At 43.7% G+C, this 19,484-nt stretch overlaps 1 protein-coding gene across 3 annotated transcripts in view; it reads right to left on the reverse strand.

The window, feature by feature from the left end:
* Positions 1-19,484, reverse strand: part of CHD6 (chromodomain helicase DNA binding protein 6) — a 220,455-nt gene that overhangs the window by 40,664 nt on the left and 160,307 nt on the right. For all 3 annotated transcript variants that reach the window (XM_054467364.2, XM_054467366.2, XM_063659588.1), the window contains 9 exons: positions 17,826-17,990; positions 16,360-16,539; positions 15,186-15,296; positions 13,309-13,511; positions 12,399-12,598; positions 11,513-11,672; positions 8,436-8,525; positions 6,222-6,325; positions 563-692 (listed from right to left, as the gene is read on the reverse strand). In XM_054467364.2, coding sequence (XP_054323339.1) covers positions 563-692; positions 6,222-6,325; positions 8,436-8,525; positions 11,513-11,672; positions 12,399-12,598; positions 13,309-13,511; positions 15,186-15,296; positions 16,360-16,539; positions 17,826-17,990 — 1,343 coding nt within the window. The remainder of the gene's footprint in view (positions 1-562; positions 693-6,221; positions 6,326-8,435; positions 8,526-11,512; positions 11,673-12,398; positions 12,599-13,308; positions 13,512-15,185; positions 15,297-16,359; positions 16,540-17,825; positions 17,991-19,484) is intronic.

Below are 19,484 nucleotides of genomic sequence, written 5' to 3' on the forward strand. Positions count from 1 at the left end.
ATGTCAAGAGTAAATAAAAATCAGTCAGAGGAGATGCCTTCCATACTTTTTTGCACACAATCCATGGACAAGCTGAAATGCCATGGCCGTCAAGGAGCGGCCCCTAAATCCATCTTGCTCATGGACTATGCAATCCTTAGACAATACTGGAATTTCATCTGAGGAACTGTAGTTCAAAGTCAGGAAGGCTGTACTTGTGTCTGTTCTTAGCTTTCTGCCAGGCATGGGAGGTCTGAATTCTCCCACAGGAATCCTCTGACCAGACAAGGGATGGACATGGTTAGAAAGCTGGGCAGGCTTTTAGAAAGGTGGGCAGCCTGGGAAACTCATGAGGAACAGGAACCGGTACTTGGTTCAAAGTGCTTGGAAGTCAAAGAGCAGGTCTGAGGTAGAGTAGGGTGTAACCAAAGTAGCAATTACGGAAAACAGCGGCAGTGTGGCAAGGTGTAGGGAGATGCCAGACACTGAGGAAGAGATACAAAGAGTGCTGGGTGTATGAGGAAGGGGTCACAGATCAGTGGCATGGCATGTCACATCAGGGCTGGCCTATGTGGCTTCTCACCTTTCAGGAATGTCTGAGGTCCCATCTGTAACACCCTGTTCTGCAGAAAGGGACTTCTCATCGGGCATCCCAACTTTCTCCAGGAAGCAAAGTGCTGGGTCTGCTCGCATGGCATTGTACCTTTCATAACCTGATCAAGAGTGGTGAGAAATGCCAGAAGTCACGTTAGAACTCACAATATTTGCTTTGGGCACTAGTCGTTTTGTTTTCCTTATTTGGTAAAGAACAAAACAAACACAAAAAAAAATTACTTAAGATTAATGAGATCCTATAAGACTATCAGGGAAAAATCCTGGTGCTAAAGCGGACACCTTTGAGTAGTGTTTGACCAACAAACAATGGCTTACGGAAATACTCAGTGTCCGTGAAAAGACAATTGTATAGATACACAATTCTGTTTGCTGCTTCCCGTCAGTTGGTTTTGCAACTTCTTCCCCCATCCTCAACTCTGGATACCTTGTTATATCCTTTATGGGCCTTGTTTTCTTATAGCTCATTTTTATCCCATGTGTTAGAAAGGGAAGGTGAACAACATGATGGATGGCAGGACTGAAATATAAAGAGAACTACGATGATTGTTTATTGCATTAAGACAGACCTGTGGCCTCTGTATCACAAACTCAGTACAAATCTTAATCCACACTGGCCAGGGCTTTGGAATTACTCCTCATCACACCCCAAAGTTAACAACAGTGTTTTGACCCAGAAGAGGGTCCTCAAAAAGGAAGCAAAAAATTTTTAAAAACCCTGATTTTCAGTTTGATAAAGTCCATGTGTGAGGATTTATTTTATTGAACCTAATGTACTCTTAGAATGAGACAGCATTTGGCCACATAAAAGGCAGAGTCCCCATCAGAGGAGATGGAAGAGCTGAGTGTAAATGAGAACCAGCTGGGCTCTTAGGAACAAACCTGATTTAACTGTGTTTGGTATTTCATTTCTATTTTGGTTTTTGTTCTCGTATCACTGTTGATGCAGTTGTATCCTTCATGCTGTAGGTAGCACCTGGTTCTTTTCCCTGAGGAACTGTGGGTAGCTGATCTTTTAATCCACAGTGGCTCTCCTGCCATATCCATGACAGGTGCTGCCCACATGAGGTACCTGGCACAAGAAGCTCTGCAGTGCCTTATGTTCTTTACTCACTTATTCCTTACGGCAATGACTTGATTGCTCTAAGTCTCTCATGAGGTCGTGAGCTTCCTAGGAGCAGAACCTGTATCTGTTTTTGCTCATCATTATATAATCAGTATCTAGCAAAGGGCCTGACACTGTACAGACTCAACAAACAACTGACCAGATGAGTCGGTTTTGCCTAGATTCTTTTCTCTTCCAATCACTGTTGTAGGAAGAAGAACCACTCTCACCCTTTCCCCACGTTCCTGCCCCAGCTCACATCAAACAGAAACTTCCTCAATACTCCTGCTTTTAAGGAGGTTTCAGCCAGTTTCTCCACCTGCTCCTCATGAAGACAGGGGTAATTTAAATGACAGGTGAGATGGTGAAATCCTTCCCTTACTGTCCCCTTACTACTGACGGAGGCCAACTGTCCAGGAGTATACCACCTTCACACTCTGTGCTCAGGCACGGAGCAAGCTGGGACCCTCCCTGACCTGGGCAAGCTTCTACTCTGTAGACTTTCTCTTGTCATGTGTGGATCTGAAGCCTAGAGACAGATTCAGTATTTTTATTTCTCAATTAGCTGTGAAGCTGGAGGTGAGGAAGAATGACTGTTTCAGTCCCCTAGAAAACCCTAACAACTGTCCTGAAGAGAGGCCAGTAGGAGCTGCAACAGCAATACAAAGACAAAGAGCAACGTGACAGGCCCGTGAGGGGGTGTCGGCTGCCTGCCTCTTTTCACTTTTAGTCTATAAGCTGCTCTCTAAGAATATCAACAGAAATATTAAAGTCTGTATGTCAAGGAAAATTTCACACATCCAGGCTACCTTGGAGGGGCAGCAGTCACTCAACCCAACTGAGCTGTCAAGAGCATAATTTAGAATAGGTTTGCCACAGAAGTCTTTTTGCTGCAGGCTAAAGCTCCAACCAAAAACTAAGCCAATGCTAATGGGGTCAGCTTGGAGATGGATCTATGGCTATATTCATCTCATTTACAGGGTTACAGCAGGCTATGTCTGGAGTGGACTAAAAGATCCACAAGCCCAGGCATGGTGGCTCACGCCTGTAATACCAGCACTTCAGGAGGCTGAGGCAAGAGGATTGCTTTGAGTCCAGGAGTTTGAGACCAGCCTGGTTTGGACAACATATGAGATCCCCTCTCTACAAAAAATTAAAAAAAAAAAAATTAGCCAGGCATGGTGGTGTGCACCTGTAGCCCCAGCTACTTGGGAGGCTGAGGTGGATGGATCACTTGAACCTGGGAGTTCAAGTCTACAGTGAGCTGTGATCACGCCACTGTACTCCAGCCTGAGTGACAGAGTAAGACCCTGTCTCTTAAAAAAAAAAATTTCACAAAACCTCAGTCAACGAACAGTCATGTGTTTCTTAGCAAAGAAAATGGCTGCAGCTCTACAGCTCATGCTTAACCAAGCATGCAGGTGAAGTGGGGAGGGCTTCCTGACACAATATCCCTGAAAAGTGAACACCAGACAGACTGGCTTTCTGAAAATGGCTGAGCATCACATCTCCAGAGCTGCTGAATATCTGAGAAGCTGTCACCTGGTAAGACATGTTGTATGGGCTTGGTTATACTGTGATGAGGGCTAAGGTTAGAAAGGGGTGGTCAGATGTGTTACATAGATGAGGACAGGTCTAAGCCTAAGCTCATGGAATAGGCAGCACCCAGGCAAGGGCAGGATCTGATTTGGACTCTGGCGGGTGCCAAAGAGGATGGGCCCATGAGGCATCCGTCCAATCTCATCTAAGTTGACTCCAATGTAACCATCCAACTAAACTGATCTGGCGCTATGCAGAGTCTGCATTTATGGCTTAGGATCAGTCTCCTAGCACTGAGAACAGAGGCTTTTTCTTCTCTTGTCTTTATAGCATTATCTGCTAAACTAATCCTGTACAATGAGACACTTCAGACACTGCACAAATCACCTTCAAGGCCTCTGCCCCTCAGCTGTAACTGTAAATTCCAAGTTCACCTCAACTGACAATCTGTGAGAATCTGAATGGAATTGAGTGATGAAGCGTCATCTTAACATCTCACAGGTGTGATCAGGAAACACAAATTAATTTATACTCCCCAAAACTCCTTCAACAAGCAGAAGAGTTTGGGAGCGACCTTATGTATCATCTGGGCTGACTCTATCTCCAACATGAGACTAAGAGATCAACTGATTAATCCCAATACCCTGAACCGTGATTAGGAAACTAGAAGGTAGGGCACCAATAATAACCTGTCTCTTCCAGGTGAGAAGGCGTCTTGGACCTCCTTAGATTCCTGTCCACTTTTACACATTCTAAGGCTATGTCCTTCACGTGAGAATTATTAATAATATCTTCCTGGTGAGTTGTATCTATCATCATTGTGTAATGACCCCCTTTCTTCCAAATTATGCTTTTTGCCTCACAGACTGTGTGTGATACTGATTTGCCTTACCAGGTTATTGTTAGTAATTTCTGGGCATGTCTTGTTTCACCTCTTGGATGTCAACCTCACTCTGTCCTCTAAGTCTCATCTTCTCTTTCATGTCTTCATCTCTTTATCTCTCAGGGATCTGTTTCTTTAGCTCTGCTTTCTTGGACCAGACAGCTTTTTCTTGCTTCCCTTTCCTGGAGGGGCAGCCCTTTCAAGGCCATGTTTTCCATTTCTGTGGGTATTAAAAACCCAGTCCTTCTGGTCCACTGTCATATTGGCTCCTAAGCTTTCAGTTCTGACTTTAAATGACTTCTGCATTTGGGGACTTCCCTTATTTCTTCCAAGTCCTGATCTACCTTGGTTTTCTGTATGTCTATGGTGGGTGTGTTGGGGTGGGGGAGGAAGAAGTAGCAGCATGTAAATTCTACCTGCCATACTTCTGGGACTTCAGATGCGTTCTCTTTTCACAGCATGTTGTTGCCATGCAGGGACTTGGCAATGTGCCCTAAAACCACCACTGAAATGAGACTCAGGGTCACTAGGCCTTTCCCCACAAACCAAATTCAGATGCTCTGGAATCTGGCTGCCTTTAGCAGCCTGTTGTCTTCTGGGGTCCTTCCAAAACTAGGTTAAGCCAAGTCTGGGTTGCACTGTGGTACCTTGTGACTAACAGGGAGATCACACACTTCTTTCTACTTTGGAGCTGAGTTCTATCCCTGCACTGTCCAACAGAGGAGCCACGAGCTACATGGGGCTATTTAAGTTTAAATTAATTAAAAGTACATAAAAATACACTTGCTCAGTTACATTAGTCACATTTTAAGTGCTCAATAGCCACACAGGGCTGGTGGCTTTCACAGCAGACAGTGCAGAATTAGGGCATTTCTATCATCGCATGTAGTTCTACTGGACAGCACCGCTTTAGCCTAACCCCAGCGGTTTGACAAAGGGTTCTCAGCAGCACTGCACCACCTGAAGCCTGCATTCTCAATACCAGTATCCAAGTTTTGAGTGGATTCCAAATTAAAATATGTATAGGCATGGTTGTTACTTAAATATAGCTGGTTAGCCTGTAAAAGTTGAAGAATTCCCTTTAAAGAATATACATTAGAAAGTTAACAACCTTCCAAAGGCAGAGTAACATGGGAGAGTGGAATAGCACCCAGCACCTATTATGTACCAAGCACTGTTCTAGGTGGTCTACATTTAATGTAATATTTAATCTTTAAACAACCCCTAGGTAGGCTGTTTTGATACTATACCTTCTCCATTGTATAAGTGAGAAAGTAAGAGAAGCTTATGACTTGCCCAATGTCACACATTTAGTATGTAGTGGAGTTGATAGCTAAAGCCAGGTATACCTAACTCTTTTCAGTTTAAACCTTGCTCATTTTAAAATTTCTGTTGATTCACCTGGCAGGGAAAGTGTGTATCAGGTATACTATGGGTGACTATCATTTGCACTTTCATCATTCATTTTAATGGCTGGCAGTTGGCTGAAAGCAAGGGCAGTTGTTTCAAACACTGCCAGAGGTGAAGAAAGGGGGCACTTACTTCAGTTTTTCCAAGTGCTTAAAAAAACCTCTCAGTCCCCTTTAGTGGCTCAATTACCACATTTTTAAAAAGACAGTCTATGCTATCTTCTATGCTTAGTTTTTAAAATGCCAATGGAGTAAAAGATACACACTAGGAAGATGTAGATTATCTAAAATGACCTTATAATTCTGCATATATATGAAATGCGGAAACTTAGCATTTCCCGCCATTTATTTACTCCTTCATTCAAGGTGCCTACTATGTGCCAGGCACTGGGGACTATTAGAGGCAGTCCCACATGTGACAGCATGCACAGGCAAGGGAGGAAGATATACACCAAACAGGTTCTTTGTGGCCTGAATGTTCCTCAATAATATAATATTCGCAGTATTATTGTGAGCCATACATTCATCTGGTGGAAATTCCAAGGGGGCAGCGGTGAAGCTCTACTTTTTAAGATGAATGTGTAACAGAATGATGGAGTTTTGCAGGAACATGCCGAGCTTAGTCGGAGGGGCTGAACTCATCCTTCCTGGGGGAAACTGATCCAGAAGGGAACGACTTCAGAGAAATACACACCATGCTTGAACACGCCAATGAGAAGGGACTTATCGGCTTCAGCATCCCACCAATCCACTGGGATCTCCATGTAGTCGATGTCGGGCAGAGGTACATCCAGCTCTCTAGGGAAGGAAGGGCGTAGACTCAAAACAACACAAAAGCTACTGGCCCAACCCTGGTATTAGGCCACAGTCCTACTGGCATGCTGAGATGCTAAAGTAACAATAAACAAAAGGATTAGGAAGGCTGTGGGTCATTGTTTCTTAACCAGGGCTTTGCATGAGAATCACTTAGGGAGTGATTTAAGCATAAGTACTTGATTTCCAGGCTCTACCTTTGACAGACTGACACAGTCTTGAAGCACCTCTTGGAGAACCCAATGTCAGTTGGTCCAGGGTGGCATCTTGGGATCCATATGTATGGAGTACTAATGTACACCTTATGTGAACCACAGCAAAGGCCACTGATATATTGGACATCTGAAGGTAGAGCTTCCCCAACAGTTGAATGCATACATGATTGTATGTTTAAAATAGTGCCCAAATCATTGTGGCTCAGTATGTTGCCTCAACAAGTAGAGATCTTACGCACCATTTAGGAACAAGAGTCCACACTGGAACAAGTGGGTATATCAGGAGGGCCTTTCAGAGGGTAAGTGCCATAACAGGTGGCACCTCCTGGCAGTGGTCTATTAGATCAAAATTGATCAAAAACTGCATTGCTCCTGGCCAAAGGGATGCACATAACTCACCCTAGGGCACAGACATGCAGGTGTTAGCCCCTCTCTGAGTTTCTGTACATGTTTGGAGAGCTCACATAAATCCTAAGTTCACTGTCTTCATTCATCTGAGTACAGTCCTCGCTCTTTAAGGCTTTGAGGTTTAGGGAATAGCATGCACCTGGATGGCTTCTCCTTCCCCCTCCAGCTGCCTCTGAAGTTTCTTCTTCCGTCAGACTCTTACTGTGACACAGGACTGAATGCTCCCTACTAGGCCCAGCTCCCTCTGTGGGGATAGCGTTTCCTGACCCCCACCTTTCCAGGGATCCATGGCTCTGCCTGCCCAGTGCCATGGCTGAATGACTTTTATGGGATGAACTACTGTTCATGCTTCATGGCAACTTCTCCACAAGAAGGTATTCAACCTGAACAGCAGCAGTAAGAGACAGAGGAATGCAGAGGAAGGAAGAGGGTGGGCAGCGGACTTACTCTCTCTGTGTTCTACCTAGCTACCACCTATGACTTCCTACACATGACAGCGGTAAGTTCAGAGTACTTCTGCCAGGTAACACTTGATGGATATTATCAGGTGGAATTCTGCTGCATTTATATGACTCAAATTCAACCTGTCTACCAAACACACAACCTCCCCATCCCTGCTGGAAATTACACTGGTGACTCTGAAAGGCACAGAAAGTGGTAACAGTTGCTGAGGAGCCTGGCTCTGATTACAAGTTGCCCCATGGGTCGAGTTGTCTATGTCCCTCTCTCTTACTTTAGTGCTCCTATGACCTCTAAAGACACTAGCATTGCTCAATGGAAAGCAAGAGAAAGAAGAAACCACGGCCCTAGGTAATCTCAACACAAAGTCCAAATATCAGCACTCTTGGTATTCTCTAGGAATGACAGGTGTGCACAGGGCTAGCAAACTGCACCTGGTGATCCCATTTATAAAGTGGGACTTTCTGACAGCTTTATTAAGTGGAAGCTGAGAACCTGGTAGCCTCAATCTTGGAAATCTTGGGATACTCCCACAGGATTCTATAGCTTTCCAAACACTAATTTGCAAAACTAACATGCAACAAAACAAACAGGCCGCACATATTATTAATATGATTAGCAAATAAAGGAAATATGTATATGAGTACTAAGGCAAAGAATGGGATGGTGGGTAAAACTTCCAGTCTATACATGTCAGATCAGTAACCGACACTCATTCTACAGTAAATGACTGTTTTAAAAGAAAATTTATAACACTTTTGAGGGAAATAAAATGAACTAACTCACCAAAAGCTAGGTTTCTAAGAAAAGGTTTTCTCCTTTATTTTATTTGTAGATGACCTGATGAATTGTCCTTATTCTACTTGCCTGTTCTCCCATCTGGGTCACTGGTCCTGGGCAGGGGGTAGGAGGAACATGGGCCTCTTTAAGCACAGGCAAGTTTGGCCAGCTCCATGAATAGGCATTTTATGTCAATTCTTTAACGCTGATATGTTAAGTTTCATTTGCTTTACCTGGCAGGAGATCCTTCAAATGCTTTCTCAGCTGCTTCTCCCAGTATTTCAGCTTTTAGGTAGTACAGCATCCGAACTCGCAAAAGTACTCTATGAAAGGTGAACACATTAATGCAAACAAATTAGAACCCATAACTGTCTGTGAACCACATCCCCAAGTTAACACTGGGAAATTCTGGGCATTCCCATGTAGTTAATATTATGAAGTAACAGAAGAGAAGGCACTAGAAAAACAAAACATTATGGCAGACATTATTATGATCATTCCCATTTTACAAAAAAAAAAGACCACATCAGTTATCTGTTAGATCATTCTGTAAGCCACAGGGGGCAGCAGGAACAGACAGCTCTTCTCATCTTTAAGAGTACTCACCCCTTCCATGTGGCCACAGTGACCTCTTAGGCAGAGGTGGCTTCCGAGAGGCCAGCTACTGAAGAGTGAGTAGGGTGAACAGTGGTGCTTTCAAACAGTTTCACTTGTACACATTTAAATGAATAAATGAATAAAGGCAAGTGTCTATTTTTCATGGCAGTATGTCTTCTCTTCTGAGGTGCTCAATTCATTTTTATTCTGTATGGACTACACTCAGGCTCCAAGGGAATGCATCAAACATGTCTCAGACAAAGCAATTAAGCAAGTATTTGTTGGGCAACTGCTATATGCGCTGCATCATGCCGGGTGCTATAGGTATATAACAAAAGTAATGCCTTTTGCCATCGGATGACCCTTGACAACAAGCTGGTATCATGCTCTTGGGCATCCCGGCCTGCAGAGTCATGAGCAAATACCCAGTCTTTGGTATTCTGTTACAGCAGCAGAAAATGGACTATGACAAAGGGGTAAGGCCTCTGAGAAATCATAATTTCTATGTATTAGATCTGGGTAGAAAGTGCCACTGTGGGCTCAAGTTGTAGGTGGCAACACACAAAGTCAGAACTTATAGATTGGAAAGAACCCTTATTATCTCTGGTATAACACTTCTCATCTCAGCTGCCAATCAACTCAAATAATTCTGAGATAATTTTTTTTTTTTTTTTTTTTGAGATGGAGTTTTGCTCTTGTCGCCCAGGCTGGAGTGCAATGGCGCGATCTTGGCTCACTGCAACCTCCCCCTCCTAGATTCAAGCGGTTCTCCTGCCTCAGCCTCCTGAGTAGCTGGGATTATAGATGCCCGCCACCATACCTGGATAACTTTTTATATTTTTAGTACAGACGGGGTTTCACCATGTTGGCCAGGCTGGTCTTCAACTCCTGACCTCAGGTGATTCGCCCACCTCGGCCCCCCAAAGTGCTGGGATTATAGGTGTGAGCCACAGCGCCCAACCTGTTTGTTTGTTCACTTATTTATTTTTAAAGCCCAGAGAATAAGAACTTTTAAGAATTTATAACCACTGCCAATCCTTAATTTGTAGATGGTCGTAGCTGACAGCCTCCTTAGTAAAAACTGGAACAGAATGTCAGAGTCCTGCCTGCTGAGACTTAGCTCAATTAGAGTAGAGCTTTCCTGAAAATGTCTGTCTCCCTAAGATAGGGAGAGCTGTTTCCATTTCTATGAAGAGAAACAAATGTGTTGATGTCTGACAATATCTGCAGCATGAAAGAACAGAATTTAAAGCCAGTAGTGTTCAATTCTCCTCCAAATGGAAGGGAAATCAATTCAGAGGATGGATGGACAATTCCTCATAGCCAGCCCCCTCCTCCAAGCTGGTGTCTGAACTCAAAGGGACACACAGCTGCCGCAGGTTTTTAACACCGTTGGTTTAGCCAAAGAAAACAATCCATTAATATTTTGGGTGGCGACATATCCTTTTTTCTTTTTAGAAGTATTTTACTGATGTTAAATATACTTCTATAACGTGCACACTGCAAAAATGTATAGCTTAATGAATTACTACAAACAAAACATATGTGTGTATTCGGCAACCAGATCAGGAAGCAGAATATTTTCCCTTAAGTCCCCTTGGTATTCCCTTCCAGTTACTATCCCATCCCCAGTGGATAACCATTATCCTGTCTGCTTTTAGCTTAGATTTGAAACAGCGCTTTTTAACTTTTTAAAGGTTCTTTTGATGACAATTTCATGGCTAAAATAATATAGTACTAATAATAACAACACTTTGAGTGCTTACTGCTGTTTCTGAAGAGCTCGTACTTTTGTGTACAATAGTTTTTATTACAGTATTGGGCATGAGACTTATCTTCAAATATTTGAGGTGACCAAGGGAAAGGATTATACTTTATCTGTAAAAGAAAAAAAAAACCAAAAAACACCCCACAACCCAACAACTACAAAATCATTAAGAGGATGTTATAGGGAGACGGGAAAACCCAAGCAAGAGCTCTTAACCTATAAGGTAATAAACTCTTGATTACCAGAGGTGTGTAACCGGAGGCCCTCACACTGCCTACCAGGAATGCTGGGAAGATAACTCTTGCGTGACCTTGACATGAATTAGATCGTTTCCAAGGGTCAGATACATTGCACAGTGGTGCAAATATCTACATGCAAACTTGCCATTGTTTTGCTGCTGAATGCCTAAGTCCCCAAGACTAAACTACATATGAACAAAGTTTCATTTTTCAATCACTGTTTTTTTTTTTTTGCTGTCTCCATCCCACCCAACCCCAGCTGTTAGCCTACAGATACAAAGCATACTATCTCAAATGCATGTCTATCAAATAACTGAAGGCCATGAACGGCAACAGCAAACTGGAAGAGGAGGCTGAGAGTGGCAGCAACCAAGGCCGCAATGTTCTGCCCTTGTTAATGTGACCTCAGGGGCAGAGGATGACCTGACTGGTTTTTGAGAGTCAAAATAGAAAAATCCTCAGGGGTATATACAATGCAATGGCAGAGGGGCCAGGTTCTGTGGGAGAGCAGAGGTACTGTTAAAGGAGTTATAGGAGCTGTAACATGAATTCTGACCCAGCTTAGACCACAGATAACACATCCTGTCTTTCTAGACCTTGCATGGAAGTAGTACAAGAGCATGAAGTGGTCTCCCTGTGGGGTTCCCAGGAATCGAAGCAGTCTGAGTCGGGCTGCTACCAGGGTATGGGGAGGAGGGACACTCACTTGTTGCAGTGCTGTTTGAGGTGTTTCTTATAGCCATCATCATGCAAGACCACCTCGGGGTTGCAGGTGGCTAGCCAATCTGCATCCTTTAGCTCTGGGATTAGCAGCTGGTTCTTCGTCTTCTTCCCCTTCCTCCCTCTGGGGACTGGGGCAGACAAGCCTGAAACAGAAACACAGCATAGGGCAAGTGGATAGCCAAGGGGGGGTTACACACGGGTTTTAGAAGAGCTGGACTGGGGTTTGTTAGAACAGAGTTGGGCTGTGGTCTGGATGACAGACCCTACTCCTTAGCCCACAGGTGGTGGTGGTAGGAAGGCCATGCACTTGGTCTCCTCCTTAGTAAATAAATAAACTCCAGGACCATTTAGTCTGTCAGTAAGATTTCCCAAGTACCCTGTGAGGATTAAGAAAGGTGTAACATAACCTGTGCCCTTTGGGAACTTATAACCTGGCTGGGAAAAAAGGAACATTTGACCTGAAACTTCAAGGGGAGCCTTAGCCAAGGACGGGGAAGGAGTGTGGCACAAGAAAAGGCACAGACAGAGGTGGGACAGGGACAGGATGGTGAAATGCAAAAGGCAAGTCACAGAGCACTGGGTGTGCATCCCTAATTCAGAGGGGGAACTTGTGTGAGACTCAGGTTAGTGGGCAGGACCGGATGTGGGAAACTTTAAGAGGGCCCAGTTGTACTTCAACAAAATATCACAGGTAACACTGGGAGATTCTGAGGCAGAAATGAAAGCAACATCTTTTCCCACTGGTAACATTATGAAAAACATCTGAGAAAGAGAAGTCCCCCAAAGCACAGCAGTATGGCCCCGCAGACGAAGAGGGAACGAAGTGCATGGGAATCGTGCTTCTTAGGCATGGCCCTGCCACCTCTCACCTGAGTGGTTCTGGAGGGTCTGGGCTTGCCCATCTTTGGTAGGTGTGATCAGTTCCCAAATGAAACTCTTGATCTTCTCGTCCCCCTTATAATGCTTGACACAGTACACCAGGAGGGCACGGCAAATCATCTCCATGTCCTTCTCGTTCAGATGCCACTTGAATCGGCCATGAGTCAGGATGTCCTTCCACCGGCCCCAGCTGACAGTGGACATACAGACAGGTGTTGGAGGGAGGATGGGCCAGGCCATGCATGCAGCCTCCCCACAGGAGAAACAAGAGCCATACATGCTTTTTGTTCTCTGTAGGTCTGTTAATCATTCCAAGGGCTTTGTCCCAAAAGGCCTTTGAGGACCACCTGACTGTAGCACACCAAATATCACTAAAGTGACCTGGACGTTGGACACTGAGAGCTTCATATGGCCACTACCATGTTAAAAAGGGGGGGACCAAAATACTGGGAGCAGGGAATAAATTTGGAATTAAAAAGAGTCCAGCAGCACTATTCAAAAGCAATGATAGCTCATGGAAGCTGAAACTTTGATTTCTACCAGAGCCAAAGCCCCGCACGAATCATGCCTTGACTATAACATCTGTTGTGTGGACTCCTTATATATCCTTGGGGGATGGGGGGAAGCAGGAAATCAGTACCAGACAGCAAATTAGGACCAGAGATTTGTTGTGACAGGCATATGAGAAAATCATGGCATGTCTGCATTGTGGTTGCGGAGCATACAGTGACTGAGAGGGATGCTGGGCAGAAGGCACAGTTCTCTCTTGCTCCAACAGATCCCCCTTTGCCCTATAATTCCAAAGGTGACTGGAGAGACATCCTAGACAAATCTCAGGGACTGAAAAACAGAGAGGAACAAACAACAATAACAACAAAACCAAGCAGAGCCAATACCCACCCAAAGATGAGCAGGTTCTTCTCTACCCGGAAGCACTCCGCTCGGAGGTAGCGCCTGGCTTTGTCATTGAGGCGCCTGGATCTTGTGGGCCTTTCGTCTGAGTCGCTGTCTAACTCTGAAAACTCCATGAGCTCGTCTTCCTCAAACGAGTTGTAGTGTTTGGTCTGCTTTCTCACGCGAGGTCGGTCGATCACTAAGCTTTCCTAGAAATGGAGAGGACTACTGGGAAGAAAGTCCTCTTTTCTCTACTCCTTTCACAAAGCATAAGTGTATCCTCAGGACACATTTGGGATAGAACCATGCCCCTGTCTCATCCCCCAGCACGAAGGGCTCTTCCTAGCACACCTGCAGTCTCCATGACCACAGGACAAGCAGAGAAGATTCTCTGGGACTTGCTCAAGTTGACGTGCTCCCTGGCCCCCAGTGCTGCTTGTCACCATCTGTTGTTTCTGCAGTCTTTCTACCGGGGGTGTGGGCAGGCAAGGCCCCCCCCAGTGACCAAAGTGGTGTCGGCTCTTGCCAAGAAAGACTGGAGTAGTGAAGACCCAGCTGTTCTGCCCAGCATGCAGAGAGCAGTCTGCACTCTGGAGACAAGACAAGCTAGAGAATTCCATCTGCTCAGCAACTTTCTGAACACAAACGCATATTCCTGCTTTATTTATCTGCCTTCGACTGGTTCTATCCACTAACCTTTTGCCTTTCACTGAAAATACCATCTCCAGCTCAGGAGCCTCGGTCATTCTGATGGCTTCCCTGGCTATGTGTCTTCTCTAGTCTCCACTGCTTCCTGCTCCTACTCCTTCCCCCATACCTCTTCCCCAAGTCAGGCCAACCTCCTGACTACTCCTCCACACAGCCCAGATAACAAATGTCGTGTTATCCCTGCTTTGATCACTATGCCTCCCAACACAGAAGCCTCCAACTGCTTCTGCCTGGCTACAGGGCCACAGAGCTTTCTTCCCCTGCTTGGACCCAATGTCCTGCATACACAGTAGCTTCTTGATTGCAACACCGTGAAACACTTAGAACAGGTTACTAAAGGGGACTGCAGGATCTTCTTAAAAGAGGAAAATGAGCATTTCTATTTATAGGAGAAAAGAAGGTAGATTAAGCAACCTGTGGTGGTTCCGGCTGGATGCTGGTTACTGAATTAGCTAGCTACAAGCAGGAACTGTCTCCCGGCTTTGTGGAACCATGAGAGTTCAATACTCACCTGAGAAGACACTCATTCTGAAGTGAGGTGACAGGGTCAGAGATGAAGGAAGGGAAATCAGCATTTAAGGGGTGCCTCACAGTGGGCTGGGCACTGGTGCCAGTTATACCCACAAATGTTACCTCGTAACCCCACAGTGTGAGCCTGACCACCTCCTCTTCTACTAATCTCAGTGGGGATTAGTAGAAGGCATCCTCTGGTTTCACTCTCAAGTCTGTTCTCTTTCTCATGTTCAGAATTAAGAAAACAAGAGACACTGAAAGAATGGAGGTAAAGCCAACAAACTTTTGTCATGCTTTTTCCCTCTATTATGTGTGAAGTTTCTCTCACAGGAAGTGTTGAAATAGAAATAAAACAGTCACATGCCAGGGATAAAATGTTGGTTTGAGACAGAGGCCTGAACTTGACCTGTGTGCCCCAGTTTCAGTTCTAATTGCCTTCATCTAATTTCCCAGGTGCCCAACAGACTGAATGGCCATTTAAAAATGACAACAGTTAAGATTTATTGAGTGATGTCTATGTGCCAGGCATATTTTAAGCATGGTACAAATATCATTTAAGAACCAAGACTCAAGAGTAAATAATGACTTGAGCTGTGTAGGAATTTATTGTCATGTATGACATTAGTGAATGTTCCATGGAATAAAATATTATTTTGCTGTACCTTTTCATTCTTTGCTTCAGTATCTAGTTCAGCTATTTTAGCCCATTTCTGCCAAAAGTTAGGATCATCTAAGGAAATATCTGTTCTGTTTCCTGAAGCCACAAAGCTAGCCTGTGAAGAAGACAAGAATTAATAAACTGTGCTTGAACACAGCACAAACTAATAAAACACCAATGTTACTTAAGAGAAACCTAAGTATATTACCTATTTGCATTCAAAATCAAACCCTTAACAGAGCTTCCAAAATGAATTGAAAATCTCAAGGCTGTTCTTTTTTTACCTTTTATTTTAAAAATTGGGTGAGGAAATTATAATTTCAACTGAAGGGATCATTTTTTTTTTGGAGCTTAAGCTTGGAAGCAGGAAGGCAAACCCCGGAAGACAATGGCAATGTGCCACTTGGTGTCTAGTTTCCTATGAAAGAGTTAATGCTTAAAACTTTTCTAGATTTTTCTTTCAGTGCAACAGTTACCAAATGTCTGCTATGGAAAAGGTACTAGGCTTGGCAGTATGAGGCATACAGACAAGGGATGGTTCACCCATATCCTCCTTATAAAACACTGAATGTCCCACTAAAAAACTTCCAGGTGTCACCAAACAGGAGATTTAATCAAACAGGTCACAAAGCTCACACAGGAATCAGCAGTGGTTGTGGCTAGGGAAACCTGAGAGTGATCTGCTAAGTTTTAAATCCAGTGGCCTAAACAGCAGAGAAAAGAGGCACCCAGACTAGAAGCTGGGAATTTTACGTAAAATCTCTTTCCCATGAAACAAACAAACTAATTGCTTGAGTTTGGGGAATGGAGTGTTCACTGGAGCTTCCACTCTCTATCAGAGATCAAGAAGTGCTCTACAAGGGAATCAAGATGTCCACTGGAAGGTTTCAGAGCAGTCCTTGCAAACAGAGCCAGCTGAGAATAGGAGTGTTTATTCTGTCTGTTAAAGATCAGCTCTCAAAGGTGAGGAGTGGTATTTTCTTTGTATAGTCCCTGACTCCCTATTCAGACTTCCTTCCTCTAACGATCTACATCTTTAGATAGTCATGCAGACTAAATGTGCAGCCAATTTCTAGGATTTGCATTCAGAGAAACAGAAGCCCTGCTAATGGGTTTCAGAGAATAAACATTTTTTTTTCTCTCCCAGCCCCAACAGCTCTGGAGACAAGGCCTTGTACCTTGGCAAAAGTGGACCCTTTCCCCTCAGACTGGATGGTGATGGTGTGCGTTCTCCTCTGCAGAATCTGGTCTATGTCTTCTTCACAGAACTTGGAGCCTTCATCTTCTTCATCCATTAAGGCTCCATAAGCACCTTTCCGGAGTAGGTCCTCTACCTCCATTTTTGAGAGCTGCTGTACCTGGACAGGTCACCAAAGACTACTCACAAAGTGGAAAATGTATAGGAGAAAAACAGCCTCAAATCTGGTTTTTGTGATTCAGTGCATAGTTCCTCCACGAACTGCATGTTAGAAGAACAAAGGACATGGGCAACAAACTTCAGCTAGTGAAAACCCAGATGCGATACTCTGGGGAGGGCAGGCAGACAGTCCTCTATAGGTAGCTCTGAAATAAAGCTCAGCACATGATCCAACGTCCCTAACATTCTTCAGGATGTTGGTTATTATCAAATGTCACAAGCCACTACAACTATGCATCACTGAAGATGGTATTTTTGACATCTTTATATTTTAGTTAGAGCTTGTATCTTTAAAAACCTCCAGATGCACCAAACAAGCAGAAGAACAATGATTTATTCATTATTAAATAAATATGTATATTAGCATTGTAAATGATGTCATTTCTCAACTAAAAAAAAAATGATCCCATGACAAATGTGATCCTCTCAAAAAAAACAGGAAATGGGGTTCCAAACACCCTTTTCTGGTTCTAATTAAGGATCTGGTTCTCTTTATATCAATCACAAGAGGGAATTCCATGACTCTCTGCATGACTAACTTGAAGTATTATAGTTAGCAACATATGCATAGCTAAGAGGATATGGAACATCTGGACTAAAGACAACTCATTTAGAAGGTTTAAGCATCCAATCTTTGATGCCCTGAGCCCAGAGATTAAGGAGATATTCTGCTTTGTTTGCCTATACTTTAAGAAACTTTAAGACAATTTAAGAATCTTAGCTGTAATTCTTATGCCCCTAAAGGGGGAAAAATATTTTAACTGCCTTATTTTAAGCTGCTAATTTATTCATTCATTTACTGACCATCCAGCACTTTATGTTTTTAATATGCCGAGCACTGTTAGGGGCCGAGGGGACATAGATAAAATTGGTCCCAGTACACTCTCAAAGCTCAAAGTCTGAGGTATGAGATAAGGCATAGTAACAAATACAATGTTAAGATCTACTGGCTTCTAATGGGCATGGTTAAAAACTCTGTTTACTGAAATGTTACACCAAGCTGGGCAATCCTACCTCATAACTGCTTCTACGGATTTCTTTTAACCACCCAGAAAACACAGACACCTGACACTGAATGATGCCCTGTTGCAGGGAATTACCCAATAATGATGTGAGGGCTGGCTCAATGCAGCGAAAGTGAACCTTAAACAGCTGTAAGAAAAGAAGCCTGCCTGCGCTGTGCGACCAATGCTCCTTAAGACTCCAGAGCAGGCCCATCACACTCACCCCATTGGTGCCGCCCTTTCGGTTGATGTCCTGAAGAACAGCCTTGTCCAGCCCCAGCTTTAGGCTGGCCTTGTCAAACATCTCGCGCTCGTAGGAATTTCGAGTGATGAGGCGATACACCTTCACAGCTTTGCTCTGGCCTATGCGGTGACATCGGGCCTGAGCCTGGGAAGAAGGGTCATACGCATCACGTCACCATATATATAAACAGCAGCAACCCTGGGAATAGGGGAGTGCTTAAATGTCACGTGGTGTGAGTAGCCAGCTCTCGGTTACAAGTAACGGGACTGATTTCAGAACAGAATTTATACCCAAAGGTTGGCTGCCACCTCCGTGGCCACTCATTTCTTCTCCCATTGTGTACTGACTACTGTGTGCCAGGGATAAAGCAATGAGAAGGACATGGTGTCCCATCCTGTGCTCCCACCCCGCTGTGGTCTGTGCAAGGCACCTTGTGAGTGGCACACATTCCCAGGATGCTGTCCTGTTCTCTTGGAAGATACGCTTCAGAGCTGGTAGCACTGAAAATTTATTTTTAAAATTTTGCTACTGAAATTTTCAAACATAGATCAAAATATAGGAAAGTATAATAATCTCTTACGGACAATCTTGTTTATTTTTACCACACTCCACCCTCCCAGATTGTTAGGAAGTAAATCCTAAGCATCATACTGTTTCATCCTTACATATTTCAATACACATTTCTAAAGATACAAACTCTTGTAAAATATATATTATTATCATTGCCACACTTAAAAACAACTGCATTTCTGCTGTGTCACTGAACAGATACCTTTATTCCCTGTATTTTCTCTAAACTAGGAGTTCTACCTTGGAACTTGATCAGCTTAAGATTTGAGCATCTGAATGTCCACCAAGAGGCAGATGGTATCTGGTCGTCTTTCTTTTGAATTGATGATCATTACCTAGATCTGTTAATTCATCAGGGGCTACCCTAATGTACAGTTCATATAGGAGGGACAAGCTAAATATTTGATTCTTTCTCTTTATTTAATCAGTTTTCAAAATAACATCCCAAAAAGTGACCAATGAAAAATTTTTTATTACTTCTTTATGGGATACAATGAAGGCATGCATTTAAATATATCTGCCATGTTTTACTGCACTGCAGTTATTATTCTTATTGCTGTTCACATTTGGCTCATGGGAGCCTCTCTAAGTCGGCTCCTGAGTTCCTTCAACATGACCTAGCAAATGTGGAAAAAAGGAAGGATGAGAATCAACTCTGCGGTATTTGAATGGACTGAAGATATCAGTATGAACTCACGGTTAGGTGTATATGTATATATACACACACATACATACACATACACACACAGATATAGAAATAGGTATGGATATGTGTACATTTATGTTTGTATGTTATATCAAAGACTGGTAGTCTTTCGATAGTTCCCTTGCTTTCAACATATTCCACACTCCTCTTATACATTTCCTGTCCAGACCTGGCTTCAGCCATTTTGTTTCCAGGCGTTCTAGTCTCTTTTAGCAGGAATGTTTTTTCTCCCTGAGTAAGCAAGCAGAGGGGTGATTACTGACACTGAGAGGAAGAGGTGGCCATGCCATGTGAGTGAGCCCTGCAGTTATCACTGGACACCGCGGGTCCTTCTTATCTTTGCCCAGAGCAGTAAGAAATGT

This window comes from Pongo pygmaeus, chromosome 21, assembly GCF_028885625.2.
Source record: "Pongo pygmaeus isolate AG05252 chromosome 21, NHGRI_mPonPyg2-v2.0_pri, whole genome shotgun sequence".
Lineage (NCBI taxonomy): Eukaryota > Metazoa > Chordata > Mammalia > Primates > Hominidae > Pongo > Pongo pygmaeus.